Consider the following 16,606-nt stretch of genomic DNA (forward strand, 5'->3'; position numbering starts at 1 on the left):
AATGTATACCATCTGAAGATCAGCTTTGTGGAACAAAACCAATATGAGTATACATAAATTTCTTACTTGTCCTCTTTGCTATCAGTCTTCCAGAAAGCTAAAGTTATATTACTAACACCTCAAATTTCCACTTTGGAATGAACAGAAAAATGGAAAGACATTATTTCCTATTTTACAAAATAAAACATCAAGTCAGAAGAAGAATAAAGCTCATCTTTATGCAATTAACATAAAAGCTTGAGTATACCCGTCCTTCTCCAAGAAATAAGACGCCAGCACTGCAAGAGTGGCAGCCAACAGGTCAAAGAACAAATGGCCAACACAGCCTCCTCTATAGTGCGTGACTCGCTCAGGACTGACGCAAACTCTGGCAAGCCATTGTTTCTAGACATCCAGGGATCCGGGACACATAAACTCAATGATTAGAAGGCATTTCTCTGAATTTGCATGAGGAGATCTAAAGAATCAGAACAAAGATCCAACTGCTTTGCACATGGCCAGATGTTCATGACACCACAACTCAAACCCAAAGCTAAGCTTTCCAGCAAATACACATCCAAAGCATGCAGTTCCAAATGTGAAACCATATACACTGCAGAAAACAAAGAGCATCCTTATGCCTGATGAGTGAACTGGTTTTATACTTTGAAATGAAATCAGATATACTTAGTCCTCTGAAATTAGGTCTAGTGAGGCTTAAACTTGGGGGGATACAGAAACTTGCTGAGAATTTAATAAAAACTGTAAACCCTCATCCTAGAAAGTGCATACACAAACATACAATCCTTTTTTTAGACCATGTCTTCAGTAATAGAAGTTGAAAATATTAAACTTTCCTTGCTTTTGTCACTGAAGCAACTGTACACTTTCTAAGACACTGTGTGTATGCATGTGCATATATATATGTATATATATATGTATATATATATATAAAATAACTAGCTTGTATGTGACTTTAATGCTATAAATGCTCACTGCCTTTCTGGTACTTTCAAAGCACAGCCAAAAACAGTTTGGAATGGAATTCCAAGCTGGTTCCCTCTTAGATGCCTAACAAGTGGTTAGTTCTCTGAAACCACCAGTTCACACTCCTGTACAGCTGTTCCAAGCCAACTGGGATTCTAGGGAAACAGCTGGACTGACCAAGGGCCTCACATGTACCTAAATAACCAACCTATTTAAACCCACAGCCAATCCTCAGTCAACTCCATGGTCCTAGGGAGCCCTAACCTGTCGCTTCCATTTTATCACCACTCACTAGAAGGGCAGCCAACAACTGGAAACCTCTGCAATGAGTACAAACAAGCAGAAGCACTTAGGGCAGCATTTCCCTAAGTGTATTTCTCAGAACACAAACCCCACGTGACACCTACTTAAAAAAAAAAATCCACATAAAAATAAATTAGGAAAATAGTGTATAAAATACAGGCCCTTCTTGGAGTCTGAAACTACCAACAGCATATGTAAGGTTCTGAGAAGCCTACAGTAACTTAACTTTGTCTAACCCAGCATTTCCCTATTTAGCCAAAGAATCCACTATTCATATAATAACAATATATTCTGCCAAGATACATCTTGAAATGCTTCTCCAAAGAACTGAAATATAGTTTAAAAATCTTACAATATAATTTCCAATTAATAATGAGGATATAAAAAGACTTATTTTCCTTAATTTTTTTTTTTTTTTGCGGTACGCGGGCCTCTCTCACTGCCATGGCCTCTCCCGTTGCGGGGCACAGGCTCTGGATGCGCAGGCTCAGCGGCCATGGCTCACGGTCCCAGCCGCTCCACAGCATGTGGGATCTTCCCGGACTGGGGCACGAACCCGTGTCCCCTGCATCGGCAGGCGGACTCTCAACCACTGCGCCACCAGGGAAGCCCTTCCTGCATTTTTTTTTAAAGGAACTACTTTGTTTTGCTCTGAATAGTCTTTTATCATAACATTCCACTCTCTGTTTACAAACATCCAACTCAAAACTACCCCTTCTTAAATCATTGTTCAAGAATGTTAATTCTCACCAGTAATCATTGGCCTCCTCATCTGGAACAAATGATTTTTGTATGCTTTTTGATTCCGAGGATACCTCTCCACCTCAATCACAATAATTTTAAGTCTAGGGGAGGTAACCTGGGCATCTAGCAAACATTATATCCCCACAAGAGTTTGGAGCTAAATAATTTTACAAACCCTTAAAAAAAAAAAAAAGCAAAGCACTCAATCTTTACATTTCTATGAAAATCAACATTTTGAAGAGCTAATGAAACTTCAGTTAAACCTTTGAGACTAGGATTACTGACCTTTGGTTCATGTAATTAACAACAAATTTCTCAAAAATCTAGTAATTTCTTACAAGATATGAAAACATTGAAAAGTAAATGTAAATTCCACAGAGCTGAACAAGAAAAAAGGCAAAAGATAATTCTAAATGCCAACAACATATACAAAAGACTGTCATTACAACCCAAATATAATATGTGGCTCTGCTCAGGATTTCAATTATATAAATAATTAAACCAAGACAAAGTCAATCACTAAATCCCTGTGAACTTAAAAATAAAAGCACACGGACACACTGCATTTTGTTCATCAAAGCATGGTCCTAGTGTAGTTAGAGAACACTTGCAAAACAAAGAAGGATTACCACACAGAGACACGGAGTTTATTTCAAAATATTTTATCCTCAAAAGTAAACCCACATACCATAGGAAAAAAAGATACAATTACAAACATAAAATTCTAGAATTTTTAGTCTCCTAGGGAAAAGGGGTTCTTGGTTTCAGGGGTTCTTGCTGTTTTTTCTTTGCTAATAAGGCAAAACAGATCTTTAGATTATCATTTGTTATAAACCTGAGTTGTTTTTTCTTTAAACTCAAGAATGAAATAAATTATATTTAATTTATATTATGCATTTATTCATCTGGAACTGAATACTATGTTTAAAGCATTAAATTTTAAATCATAGTTTATCTAGATAATGATAAACTTATTGAATTTATTTTTAAAACCCTTTTATTTTGAAATAATTATAGACTCACAATAAGAAGTTGCAAAAATAGTACAGAGAGACCATCCCTCAGCTCCTTGTCTTTACATTTAATCATTTATATTTTGGTTTCAGAGGGATACAATTTTTGACAGCTTATGAAAAAGTAAACAGTTTATGAAAAATCTAATAACGTGGTAAATGTCTATTCCTCGAAGAGGTTCTAAGAAAACATACTACTGACTTCAAATACCACTTTTATCACATACTACCTTTAAAAATTGGTTTTCTGAGATACTAACACTGTTACCAATTTCTGCCTCTTTTGATGTCTAGTTTTCTTCCATTTTCGCAGACTTCTGAAAATTATAACTTAGCTCTGATTGAAATAAGCTTCCCCATTCCTTTAAGTTAATATATCTAGCCACATTAAATGAACAGAAATTACAAATGGAAATCAAAATGCTTCAGATTTAACATAAAATCTCTAATCCTCTAGCACTCACAAAATAAAACAAACATGTCTAGGTTGAAATTTAATTCGTTTGTCAGTGCCAACCTTTTAGGGGGAAAAACATTGTGTAGGAATGACTGTCCTTAAAGGTCTTTTACAGTTTCTTTGGTCTTAGGGGAATGGCCAGTCTTATGGATAACTGATGACAGTTTGTTGATGAAAGATCTTTATCTTATGGGAATTATCTGACCAATTTTCTCATCCTATACTACCAAGAAACAAACACAAACATAGTCCCTTTTATCATATTATCCTCCACCATCACTTCCAAAAGAAAGTGGCTCACAGTATTTTAAGACTGTGGACCATTTATCTCAGCGAACTCCAACTTTATCCAAAGCATATCCTGACAGGTTGCTCAAAAGCTCTCTGCCCAGTCTGGAAAGTTATTCCTTTCCAAGAGCTTCCTATATGTGTGGCTGATCCCTGGAGTGGTTTGTGCTCAGTAATAGCTTCCTAGCATCTCATTAGCTTATACCAAAAACCTCAACTAAGTAACCCAGCATATAAATTCTTACTTATCTAAATCATATTTTGCATCTTAGGAAAGACAGTCTGGAAGCATCATGGCCTATACAGCATACAGCTAAAGGCAGTTCAAAGCAGGAATGACCAAAAAGAAATAAATCATATTTACAGTCATCTTTCTACTAAAAAAGGATAGATACTTGTTATTCTAGAACGATATTTTTTATTAAACTTTCAACACATCAAACATTACAGTATGCTTACTGGCTGCATCTTTGTGTCATAAGAATACGATATTCCACATTCTTATAAAAATGTAAACACATTTTGCTTACTCATGGACAGTAGTAACCTTATTGACAGAAAACTTTACATAACCCAGTAATATCCCTTGACTTTGCCCATGGAGAAACCTGGAGTTAAATTTACCATTCAACTTTAGAATCTGTTAGGGTTAATAATATAGTTCTTTATCCTACAAGTTTTTTATTGTTCCAAAAACTAATTTTAATTGTCCTGTTTTACACGTTTGACAATTGTAAGACACTTCAAATGCTTTTTGAAAGTTTTAATAGAAATCATAATCGAAAATGACTAACCCTGACTAAAGCATAAGCAGATGATTAATGTGCTAACCACCCATCTCCAATAAACATCAATCCTAGAGGACAATAAAGTCCTATGGTCATGATTTCCAACACAGAATATTCAAACAGATTTCCAATTGCTGGACTCTAACAGAAGACTAACACACACACACACACACACACACACACTCCCTCTCTCCCACCTGTTGCAGAAGTAATGGGAAACTCATTAGTTTCTTTCTCTCTATGCATCCAAACAGATGAAAAAGACTTTGAAGACTACGCTGTTTCTCATTAAAACTTTCAAGAAAAAATATTTACAATGACATAAAGACTTCTGTATAAATAGCTACCTAAATACAGAACAAATTGAGAGGATGCAGGTCAAACAGCTGAGTTCCACTCAGCTCAGATTAGACAAGTCTCTTGAGTCCAAAACTGTTTTCCTAACCTGGGGGTTTCTGCAGGATGTGACAAGATTTGCTGAGCACCATAGTAATCTTTTAAGACACTAATCAAAAACATGGTCCTATATTTTAAAAACCCCAGAAGTAGTTTTAGGACAGCAGAAGCACCTCAGCCACTAAAATAAGCAAGATTCTATTATAAGTAAAATTACCCACACAGCAAATCTTTGAACAGTTCAGCAACCAATAAATAGAAAATGTTCTTTAAAATCTGCTATTTCCGACTACTCCATTGAATCCTTCAACTGTAGTTAACTCTATGGAAAATAATTAGTTGTCATAAAGGTTTTGACTACATGATATGTTTCTTAGGAAAGAACACTGGTCTGAGCCAAGCATGGTGAACCTGGACTAGGTGCACAGTAGGTACTTCTAGTTCTCTGGCAGTGGGCTCCTCCTGAGTAGTGTCTAACAACTGGGCAAGTGTCAGACTTTACAGCCTGGCATAATAACGATGCTAACACATTCAGCTCTCCTGAAATCAACCCAAGAAAGAGATGACTAGAGTTAAAGACGTACTACGAATACACAGGTCTAAAGCTCCAATAAATTAAAACAGCCCTTGCTAACCTGTATTGAACACATGAGCAAATACTGTTATATTGAAGTGCATATAGTCAGACAAATATTATATGTAACCACCTTTAATATTTATATATATGGTACTAACTCCCCCAAAGATTAGACTTATGAGAGCATAATTAAAAAACACATTCCTCATTGCTTTTTAAAGTTAAATACAGGCTTTTCTATTGAAGTAAATAGAATATTAGAATAATATATTTTTCCTAACATCTAAAATAGGCATCAGATTTCTAAACAGAAGAAAAAAAGGCTTCAGCCAAAGAGCCACGTATCAGATATTTAGACTGGTCTAAGGATACTAAATTAATAAATTAACTTGAATAAACTAACAGTGCACATTCAGAACAGCAGTGTAGCTTTGGGCCAGCAACATGTGAACCAAAGGCAAAAATCTGCCAAGGTTAAGGCAGGTTTTTTATTTACAGTACGTGTTTTCTTTTTTCTCCAAGTTCATTTAGCATTTACGTTGATGTTATTTAAAGTGCGTTTCCAAGCTAAATCACGAGCTTCCTAACTAAAAAGAAATTGCTGTCATAGAAAGTTTCTTTTGTTTTAGAGTCTTCCTTATACCTATTCATGAATTTTGTTTTTGCCTTCACACACTTAGTATAAGAGATTACTGCAACAATTATATGACTTTGGACACAAAGCATGAAGACTGTCAGGGTGATAGCCGTTGTGAGGAATTACTTTCTTCTTCTGCTGGAGTCAATTTAAGTGTTGGCAGTTTCCGAGGAGGAAGTTGAGGGCTTTGGCGAAGATTGTCATCCATCTGTGGAAAGTACAAAAGATACATCTGACTAATGGCTATGGCACCACTTATATGGACTGTGGCCTCCCCATCCAAACTATAGTCTAGAAGAATACCGAACCTTATGTTTCTAGGACTGCCAGAGAAACCTTTTTCTTGAAAATAATCTCTCAAGAATTCTAAACATCATACCTAAATACTGGCTGACTCAGTATATGTATGAAAGCAATATGGCTCATCCTTGATGACTTCACAAAATTACAGTAATTCCACAAAATGAATAGTCTACTGAACTCAACCACAGCACAACTTGGTTTAAGCGATCTTCTAATATTAAGTGTAAAAGCAGTATGTCTGTTACATTACTCTCCACAGTTTAAAGTTTGTTCTCATTTGATCTTCCCAACACAACTGTAAAGAAAAAAAAAAAACAGGCGGACACAATTATTCCCTATTTTACAGATTAGCAAAATGAAGCTCAGAAAGGTTACCAGATTTGCATTAGGTTGCAAAGCTAGCATCAGAGCTGAAATGTGAACACGGGTCTTCTTATTCTATCACTATTTTTCTTTCAACTATATCTCATTGCCTCAATAAAAATGACCTGTACTCCACTCATAAAGATCACCTCTTTTAGGCTATGACTATTTAGACCAAGAGAAGCTAAAAAAGGAGACAGAAAGAAGGATAAATTCTTTAGACCTAATCCAGAGGCACTGCAAACACTGGATCAGTTCTAAGTCTGCTCCACAGAAGCAAGTCAAGAGCATGTTTAGAAAATGTCCAAGAGTTTCAGACTTACCCTAAAGAGTACGTTAGCATCCTGGGAAACACTAGGACAGGGGTTACTTAGAACTGAGTCAGACCTTAGAAAACTACCTTTAACCAGGGTACCCCAAAACCAGAGTGCAAGGTCCTAGTATTAAGCTGCTTCACAAAAGACTTGAAAGCAGCTGCCATCAATGACCCAAAACCAACAGAATATAGCATCTTATCACCTACTTGATAGGTAGGCTTTTTTAGAGTTTTGAATATAAGCAGCCCAAAACTCTCTCTTATCTTCTCAAGATGCTTTTATAAAGCATAGGGGAAATGTTTCAGCAGAGGTACATAGGGTTCATAATAAAGGGAAAAGAATAAAAGATTAACTCTTAATTTTCTGAGGAAAAAAGTATTCCCAGTGAACTATCTTAATCAATTGTGATGTCTTTTTTTCCTCCTTGCAAGAACTAAGCTCCTCAAACATAACCTTTTTTTTTTTTTTTGGTAGTACGCGGGCCTCCCACTGTGTGGCCCCTCCCGTAGCGGAGCACAGGCTCCGGACACACAGGCTCAGTGGCCATAGCTCACGGGCCCAGCTGCTCCGCGGCATGTGGGATCTTCCCAGACCGGGGCACGAACCCGTGTCCCCTGCATCGGCAGGCGGATTCTCAACCACTGCGCCACCAGGGAAGCCCAACTCTTTCTTTTTTTTTAGCTCTAGATTTCCTATCTAAATGGTGAACGGTGGTAGCCAATAGAATTTGTTGTTCTAATGTCTTGTAGCAAACAGTGAACTGTACTGAAGAACAGATGGGAAGTGGGGTGTACAGAGAGGTGCTGATATAGGGTCAAGAAACTCTCATATATTGATGTTGCCAAAATGGAACTGTACCAAGTGGTGACAGGGCCTCCTGGCTTCACTTTCTGCATATGTAGGTATTTCATGGTTCCCTTCACATGTCTAATGAACCTGACACAGATAGAAATGGAAACTATACTAGATAGCCTTCATCTAGCAGAAAAGTATCTAAAACAGTCTGAGTAATCTTTCCATTATCCACACTTAACTCTCAGTGTATTTCCTCTCATGAGATTTGCTGGGTTAGGCTATGAATTAAGACAAACTTGACTTTCATTCAGCTTACCCAAACTTTAATAAGAGGTACATGCAATACCATAAAAAAATAAAATGGTCATTCCAGAGAGTGGCAGTTTTAAATCTGGCTATTACCACCAGTAGTAATGGATACATACTTTCATTCATGAGTTAGATGACTAACTGCAAAGCCCATACTGGAATCCAATTTCTAGGGTTCAAATTCCCTCTCTACCTCTTGCCAGCTAATGGCCTCGGGCAGGTGATGTTATAAGCTACTCTCGAAGCTTCAGTATCTCATCTGTAAAATGGGAATGACAAAGTACCTGCACCCACAGAGCTGCTGTGAAGATTAAGTAACTCATATAAAGCTCATATAACACAGTGCCTGTTACTCAATCCCCCAAATCCTCTAGCCAGTGTTAATAAGCCACAATGACCTATTAGTTTGTGAAAGAATAAAGCATTATCCATTTGTATAAAAAAAAATAAAGCAAGTTTATCAAACACTTGAGGAAAAAATGTATAACTCCCTTGTATTTTTCCAATTAGAATCACCCTTGAAATTTCCATTGTTGGCTCCCTCCCCTACCCAATTCCTCAATATCTCTCTCAACAAAGGCATACTCCCTAAGTGGCAAAATATCCACACTGGCAAAAATTGTAGACAACGTTTAGAACAGAGAATAGGAAGGAGACAAAATAAAACCATTTATGTGGAAGAAAGAAAAAAGCACCATAGTGCTTTTAGCAAGAAAAGATAAGCACAGGTGCTTACGATCTCAAGAAACGTTAACCCTCAGAGACAGAAAGCAGCAGACAAGCAAGCAAGAAGTGTTTTTTTGTTTGTCTCTCTCTTTTCTTGAAGCCAGGCTTTTGGGTCTCCTAATTTGAAAAGTACTACTAATTGGGTGGTAAAAGTAAATCCAATACCATTATCAGATCTTTCCCCAAAGCAATCAGGCCACTACTGGCTTTAAAACGCTGTATTTTATACAGCTTTAGTAAATGTATGTTTAAACAGCTTTCTGAAAAAATAAACTTAAAAAAAAAACCTGAAAAGGTAAAGTTAATGCATAACCCAAAACAATATTAATTGCAGAAAGGAAAATACTAAACTACTATAAAATAACAATTGAAGTAAACTTGACCTTTTCAATCAAGTTGGCTTCCTTATTTACAAGTTGTGTGAGTTTCTGCAGATTTGCATCTACCGTTTCTTGTCCAGCAGGAGAGATGCCTAAGAAGCCAGGACAGAAATCAGAAAGAGGAAATTCTGAAAGCCTTACAAGCTGTTTAGATTCAAAGAATATTGAGTCTATCCACTCTCCTAAGTGCCGCATTGCCCACCCCACCCTCCAAAAAAGGCAAAGTGAAAAACCATTCTGGGTTCAAAAGCAAACTTAAGAGGGAGAGTAATGCTCCAAAACCAAACCCTAAGCCAAAGGACTAAATTTGTCCTTAAGGAGACCCTGTTAGCCAAGCATTATGCAGATAGCCAAGGGCATTAGTAAGAGCACAGCAGTCCTCATTTCCTTCTCAAATTTGACTTGTGCCTTCCCCCCCATTTCACATAGGTCTTTAGTGACAACTATTTGAACAGCTTTCTAAGGCCCAAACAGTTATCCACGAAGCATCCGAAGTACTTGGAGGAACTTTTAAAAATACAGATTCCTGGGATCCATCCCTAAGGGACTCTAATTCAGTGAATCTTGTATAGGACCCAAGATTTTGTATTTGTTCTGTAGTCAGGTTTGCTAACCACTGCTCCCAAGTAACAAGGTTGAAAGTTAGTCAGTTTCATGACCCCCAAACTAACTAACCCCTCTCTTGTTATATACAAGTGTGTTATATAGAAAACACATAACCCACTATAAAAAGTAAACTGTCCCTAAACCAACGATCCTTATGACTTCTATTTCTTAAAAGGACAATTCTGGCCAACTCTTCCCATACAAATTTTGTGTCCCAATTACTTAGGCACAAGGCCCAACACTCTCGAAGAATCAGAGCCTAAGTGACAGGTGCCCTCTGTTTACTATACCTCCAGTCTGATGCAATCAGTTTTGAAGTAGTGGAATCATGGGAGTGTACCTCACCAAAATCAATCTGCTGCTCATTTCTGTTCACACAGGAAAATGCCAGAGGCAACATTTAAAGTAATTGCCCATTTGCATTAGGATAAATGCTATCTTTCAGCAGGGACACAATAAATACCTGTGGTTAACTTTTAGAAGAAAATAACCCACTTCAAAGGGGCAATATTTAAGAACAAGAAGCAATTATTGTATAAAATCCAGAACAAATGGCAAATATATATTTCTCTATTTAAAGAAGAACTAACACATGGGAATAAAAATAAAGTTGGAAAATGCAATTTTGAAGTTCTATAAACCAGCATTTAAAGACAATATACAAACTTCTTTAATAAGTAATGAATTTGACTTATACATCCTTAGGAGAATATGCAAGTATTCTATGCAAACAAAGATTAGCTGAAGAGGAACAAGCTTACCTCCAAGACTAAGCCTAAAATAACTGTTTAGGATGTCATCACAAAACCGACACAGGTTGGAGAGCTGTTTCAAATGTTCTTGTAACTGAACTTTAGGAAAGCGTACTTTATAAAGAGGTGCGAGAAAACCAAACACATAGGCATCCAAAGTAGAAGGTCTAAAAATAAATTAAGGATTTTTTAAAAGCATATAAGAAAATATTAATTTGGGATTATGTTAAAAAAAAAACTTTTTCTCAAATACATTTGTCAATTCTGAAGTATACAATACAGTCTTTTAAAAGGTTTACTACCCATTCTGGCTTATAAAAATGATGCAGCTAGGGTTTTACTCATTTGTACCTTTTAAAAAATACTCTACCCATTTTATTTAGAAGAAAATTAAGTTGTAAATTAAAGATTCATTTTTACTCATAAGTGTTATATAGAGACTGGAGACACAGTGGGAATAGTCGTAGAAGTTTCAAATTCACATATGTAACACATTAAGTCAATGTGAGATTACCCCAACAGAAAAAGTTTCCTATAGTAAAAATCCATTAAATATTTTTTTCAAGTGAAAAACTCATTGGGGGTGGGGTGGGAGGACCGGGCAAGGGAACTTGCTTTAAATAACTGCTCACTGAATACATGCAAACAAAACATCAAAATGGTTTTTAAGGGAATGCACTCACGTATCTCCAAAGAAAAACTGAGATGTTCCCAGTCTGTTTGACAGAAGATTTAGGCACTCCTTGGCATCTCTGTATATCTAATAAGGATGAAATTACATCTCAAAGGTAGGAAAGATACTTGAGAACTCCTTTTCAGACTGGCATCTATAGGTAAATTTATCCCTGCTCTTTCTCTTGTCCCTCCTCTGGAGGGCCCTTGCTCTGAAAGTAATCCCAACCATACCTGAGCTTCTACATCTCGGAGGTGGTAGAGGGGAGGCTCTCCCCTCGTCAGGAGAATCCTATTCAGTGCTCCCTTAGACATTCTTCCAGGCAGGATCAAACTCAAGGGAAAAGGCATTCGTGAAGCAAACCATGGCTTTGTCACAGTAAAGTAATTTTCACTCTCAACCCAGAATGTGTGAAGCTGCAAAAAGGGGAAAAAAACACTACAAGGATATTCTTTTACTAAAAGGAAGATCCTCAATCAATGTGAAAGTTTTTCATAAATATCTCTGAATGAAGTTGACTCCATACAAATTTTCCAGTTAGGATGACTCAAGGATAAATCAAGGTTTTTAAACGTGTGAGTTTTGTTGATTGCTCTATCCCAAGCACCCAGAATAAGGCCTGGAACATAGTATGTGCTCAGTGAATATTTGTTGAATGAATGAATTTCAGTTGGCCCAACTCTATACATGGACAAACTCCAACCTTTCATAGAGAATTTTTATTTCCAAAATGACATTATCTTTCACTTTGTTGTTTCATACACTAGTTGAACGTCTAACAGGATCAACCCAGTTCTGCAGTTACATGAAAGAATCAAGACTGATACATAAATGAAACTTCTTCTCTTAAGCCTTTTCCATTATTTTTCTTCTAAATCGACTAAGTACATTTTCAGTAAGTCACTAAAATACTGTAATATTCACCAATGCTCACCACTGCAGGAAGAAGCTTCTCTTCGAGGAGAGCAATGTAAGCTAGTGTATCTGCCCCTTGTTTTGCTGACAGTTCATAATCGGCATTATATTTCTATTAAAAAATATAAAACCAAAAACCTCATAAGTCAAGAACCCCAAAACAGTTAAACTAAATAAATTAGGACTCCTATTCTTCCTCAAAAATGGCAAACATATTAAAAGGGGAAAAGAGAAATACAAATTCAGTGACAAATGCTGCTTAATGCAAACAAAGTTCTTAGCACAGCATCATGCAAATGTTAAGGCCGATAAATGTTAGTTTTAGGTGTTTATTTATTATTAATTATTATTTCAATGATTGTTAATGACCTAGTTTAGTTTAGTGCATGGCATGTAGTACAAACTTAATAGAGGCTATTATTATTCTTGTTAACAATAAGGAAAAAGTTCTAATTAGTAGCATTTTCCCCTTGAAAAACGAAAACCTTCCAATTGAGAAAAGTTCTAAATTTTGTTGATATAGGACTTCTTTTTTAAACTATTGGCAAAATCAATGATAACTTTTGCATTTATGTAAATTGTTACAGTTTAAACATTTTAGATATATAAATCTTGGCATGTTCAGATATTTTGGATACATTATTTCATGAAACATTTAACTGCAACTATTAGTTTAAGTGCTTTTAAAAAATAAATAGTTGCTAGTTGATGGGAACTCAGACCTCACACTAAGCACAAAATGTGTAGCAATTATGGGACTAAATTTACAATCATATCAATAAGTATAATAGTGAAAATGGTTAAATTGAATCTACTTACACCTAAACGTCAATTAAAAACCAAGCAAAGTGCGTGAAAATATAAATTGACTATAACTCACTATATGGCTTTTGAATCACAGTACAACTAATGATTTAGAGAAGTGACTCTCAAATCTATTCTTATATCAAGCCCTATGTATCTCCAAAAAAGAATTCTAAAAAATAATTTTTTTAATGCACTTTCTTTGGAAGCAACATGCAGGGATCAAGAATCTACTTCTTCAGAAGGAACCCACCTGTTTTCTTAAAAAGTTTAGTATTTTTGCCGGCTGAGAAACAATACTGTCTTCAGTTGTCAAAACTGGTACATCTCCTATAATCAAAACACCGTTTACATATAAGAAAGCATTTCGATTTCCTCTGAAGAGACTTCAATACCCTAAAAACTATGACAGTCACATTTGGAGAAGAAAAAAATGAGTAACTAATCTTAGGTTTTTGCAATTTCACACACACAAAAAAAGTTTTGGAGAGCATTTTCATTTCTCATAATTTCCACTGATTTGGCTTCTCCTTTGAAGTATTACTCATAATGATCAAAACATAAGCAACACACAGCCAAGGTCATGGTACGAACTAAAACCCCAAGGTACTCCATGGCTACAAGCCCCCTAGCTTTATATAAGAGGGGTAAGGGTGCTTACAGAGGGCAGAAATGGGTGTTTAAAAGTTTACACTGTACCTCTTGAACCTCTCCAGGTGTTATCTATGACATTGACTTTCAGGGGTGCACCAGAAAATTTGGCGTAAGCCTGAAAGAGAGTTTGCAATAAAACATTTTAGACTGAGTACGTAATGCAAATCTGCAGAGCAGCTTTACTTTAAAGCCGGGTCTCCAGAAGGCAGAAACGCCTGACTCAGGGGCTGCGTCCCTCCCGTTACTTCTAGCCGGGGTTGAGCGCTACCAAGATTTCGCGGACTTTTTTCCCCCAAAACGTTTGGGGGATGCAGAGCGGGGAGCGCGCGCCTCCTGTTTTGGGCTTTCATTCCACTGCGCAGACGGCTTTGCAAGGCTGAGAAAACTCGGAGCCAAGCGGAGAAGCCATGACTTCTCCAGGCTTCGGCGGGGTCACAGGCTAGGCTGTAACTCGTTGGCCGGTAGGGAGCCCCGGGCGGTGCAGCGAGCAGCGCCCCGGCCGGCCGGGCCCGAGCACCGCGGGAACCAACCCCGGCCGCCGGGACCCGGACCAGCCAGCCTCGCATCTCTGGCCCCGCCCCTTCTTTCCCGCGCCCTGGCCCGCGAGGCGGCCTCACCATCACCACCAGGGACTCGCTGTGCACCGACGGGAGCCCCCAACCGCCTCCCCAGCACCTGAGCTCCAAGGGCGCCGCCATCTTGCCGGGGCCGACCTTTGCTATCCCGGAAGTACTTTTGCTGCCTACTTTCCGGCACGTGGAAACGCGGGGGCGGGGCGCGAGGGAAGGAAGGGTATTTTGGGGACTGGGAGAGGTGCAAGGCGGGATGGGCCACTGAAGGGGTTAACAACACGCTTAGCATCAGTTTGGCCTGGGGGTTAAGAGTCCTGGGCAATGTCAGACAACCCGCCAGTAATTCCTCAAGTACTTATTGGATGCCATGTGTACCAAGCACTTTGACTATTACTACCCTGGGCCTAAACTAACCCATTTGTAAACCAGGCATGACAGTTTATTCGCAAGATTGTTGTGTTTAAAATTATGACATGGAGGTAAAGAACTTGGCATATAGTAGGCACTCTGTAATTGTTTGACCCCTTTTCCCCATATAATTGGCTTCTGCTTCTTGCCACTCTCAATCTAAATTAGTCACCTTCATATTTGCTCGTTACACTCTTCCTAAAAGTAACAAGTTTCCTGAAGTTTGTCAAGTTAATTCTGCAGTTCTTCAGTCTGAAATATCGTTCTTCCCTGGCACTGCTCCCTCAGAAATGAGCTTAACTGTCACCTCCCTGGGACAATTTTCCAAAGTTAGGAACTTCTGGGTTCCTGCAGCATCTTGTACATACTTGAATTGTAACTTCTATCTGATACAAACCTTTTGCCTTTCATTGTACCAGAGGTTCTTTGAAGATGGAACAGGGCTGGCTTCATAGATGTGAGACCTCTGCAGTCACACAGGGCCCTATACTTTGAAGAGCTCACACTTGTTCTGGTGTCATTGTCTTGAAATTCTTGAACAAAGGGCCCTGCATTTTTTATTTCCATTGGGCCCTGCAAATCATGTCACCAGTCGTGTCTGTGGGCCTAATGGGCATGAACTACATGTTTCTTGAACATCAAACTGACAATTTCTCAGAAAAATGGAGGAAAAAGAGGAAAGTTAGGCCTTGGGGATGCCATGATCGTAACATGCTCTCTGGGTCTTGAAATTAGCACCTGGATGTCAGGCTTCTTTCTAGAAGGCAAAGTAAACTTTCTGGGATACCCTCCCAGTCACTCCTCTGAGATCTTTCCTTCCTTGTGCCTCTGAGATGGCTGGGTCCCTTTAAACAACTGAAAACTCAAAAGAAATCTGCAAATTTTCATAAAATTACAATTGAACAAGTAATTGCTAAGCACCCCCTTACTGTTTACATAGCCATCTAAATTACAGTATGAATCTGCTAAAGTCCATTTTCATGTTTCAAAGGCAAGAGTTCTCAGAAATGGGTAGGGAAGTTATGTCAAAGGTGACATTCCTTTAACAATACTTTAACCTGGGAAATGCATAACATATGTACCATTAAAATTAAATGTCGAAATATTTATTGAGCAGCTACTATGTCCAAAACACTGTAAGGCTCTGGGAGAATACAGAAATAAATAAGATATGACTTCTATCCTCAGGAGTTTATACTCTACAAAGGAGACAAAGGATTAGGTGTAACAAGTTAGATTATCATGAGTAAAGTTAGAGATAAAAATAAAATACTATGGAAGCAGAGAGTAGGAATGATACATCCTCTGTGGGATCAATGGAGTCTGTCTGTTCAGTCTTCAGTATAAAGCAGGTAATTCAACTTTCAGATTCAAGTAATTGGACCTCCCTGTTTAGAGGATTAAAATCCCAAGCCATAAAGCTCAGAGTCCGTATACTACAATTAGGCATTTTAAATCATCGTACACAGAGAATGTAGCTTACTTGAGTCTTGTTTATAGGAGGGAGGGAGGTGAAAGTGGATGCACATTCTTTGCGGACACACAGCATAATTACTCAGTTTAGCCTTCTCCCTTATTGCTGCTGTTACATACAACAGTTTCATTTGCATTAAAGAGAAATTAAATCTCCTAGCGTTGAGTTGAGACAGAGAATAGCATGCTAATGCTTCTGATGAGAGAATCCTTACACAGAGGTTTATTAGTGCCTGTTTAATAGCAATCTTTTATTGTTGCAATTCCTCCTGAGAGTCTGTATTTTCTAGATTGAATTTTAAAACCCTAGGCCAGTTGATTGCACAACCAGGCTGAATATTGTTCCAGAGAACCACAGAGAAAACTGAAACGTTCAGGAATTATGCC

At 37.8% G+C, this 16,606-nt stretch overlaps 1 protein-coding gene across 3 annotated transcripts; it reads right to left on the reverse strand.

Moving 5' to 3' along the window:
• Nucleotides 1-2,666: 2,666 nt before the first annotated feature.
• MTX3 (metaxin 3) lies at nt 2,667-14,483 on the reverse strand. 3 transcript variants are annotated; one of them, XM_059060684.2, is made up of 9 exons: nt 14,384-14,482; nt 13,812-13,881; nt 13,366-13,442; nt 12,328-12,420; nt 11,627-11,809; nt 11,404-11,480; nt 10,730-10,887; nt 9,366-9,454; nt 4,175-6,377 (listed from the first exon to the last, which is right to left on the reverse strand). In XM_059060684.2, the coding sequence occupies exons 1-9, from the start codon at nt 14,462-14,464 to the stop codon at nt 6,267-6,269; spliced, it is 939 nt and encodes a 312-aa protein (XP_058916667.1). In that variant the 5' UTR covers nt 14,465-14,482; the 3' UTR covers nt 4,175-6,266. The 3 variants fall into 3 exon arrangements, with proteins under 3 accessions (XP_058916666.1, XP_066887301.1, XP_058916667.1); XM_059060683.2 differs by lacking the exon at nt 9,366-9,454 and having other exon boundaries at nt 2,667-6,377; nt 14,384-14,483; XM_067031200.1 differs by lacking the exon at nt 12,328-12,420 and having other exon boundaries at nt 2,895-6,377.
• Between the last annotated feature and the right edge of the window lie 2,123 nt (nt 14,484-16,606).

Source organism: Kogia breviceps, chromosome 4, assembly GCF_026419965.1.
Source record: "Kogia breviceps isolate mKogBre1 chromosome 4, mKogBre1 haplotype 1, whole genome shotgun sequence".
NCBI lineage: Eukaryota > Metazoa > Chordata > Mammalia > Artiodactyla > Physeteridae > Kogia > Kogia breviceps.

What these genes read in the sequence shown, in the direction of transcription:
- MTX3 (XM_059060684.2), bottom strand. Translation starts at nt 14,464, where the DNA reads ATGGCGGCGCCCTTGGAGCTCAGGTGCTGGGGAGGCGGTTGGGGGCTC. An exon ending in TAAACTTTTTAAGAAAACAG is followed by an intron (nt 12,421 to 13,365) that starts GTGGGTTCCTTC and finishes ATTTTTTAATAG; the next exon opens with AAATATAATGCCGATTATGA. An exon ending in AGAAGCTTCTTCCTGCAGTG is followed by an intron (nt 11,810 to 12,327) that starts GTGAGCATTGGT and finishes CCCTTTTTGCAG; the next exon opens with CTTCACACATTCTGGGTTGA.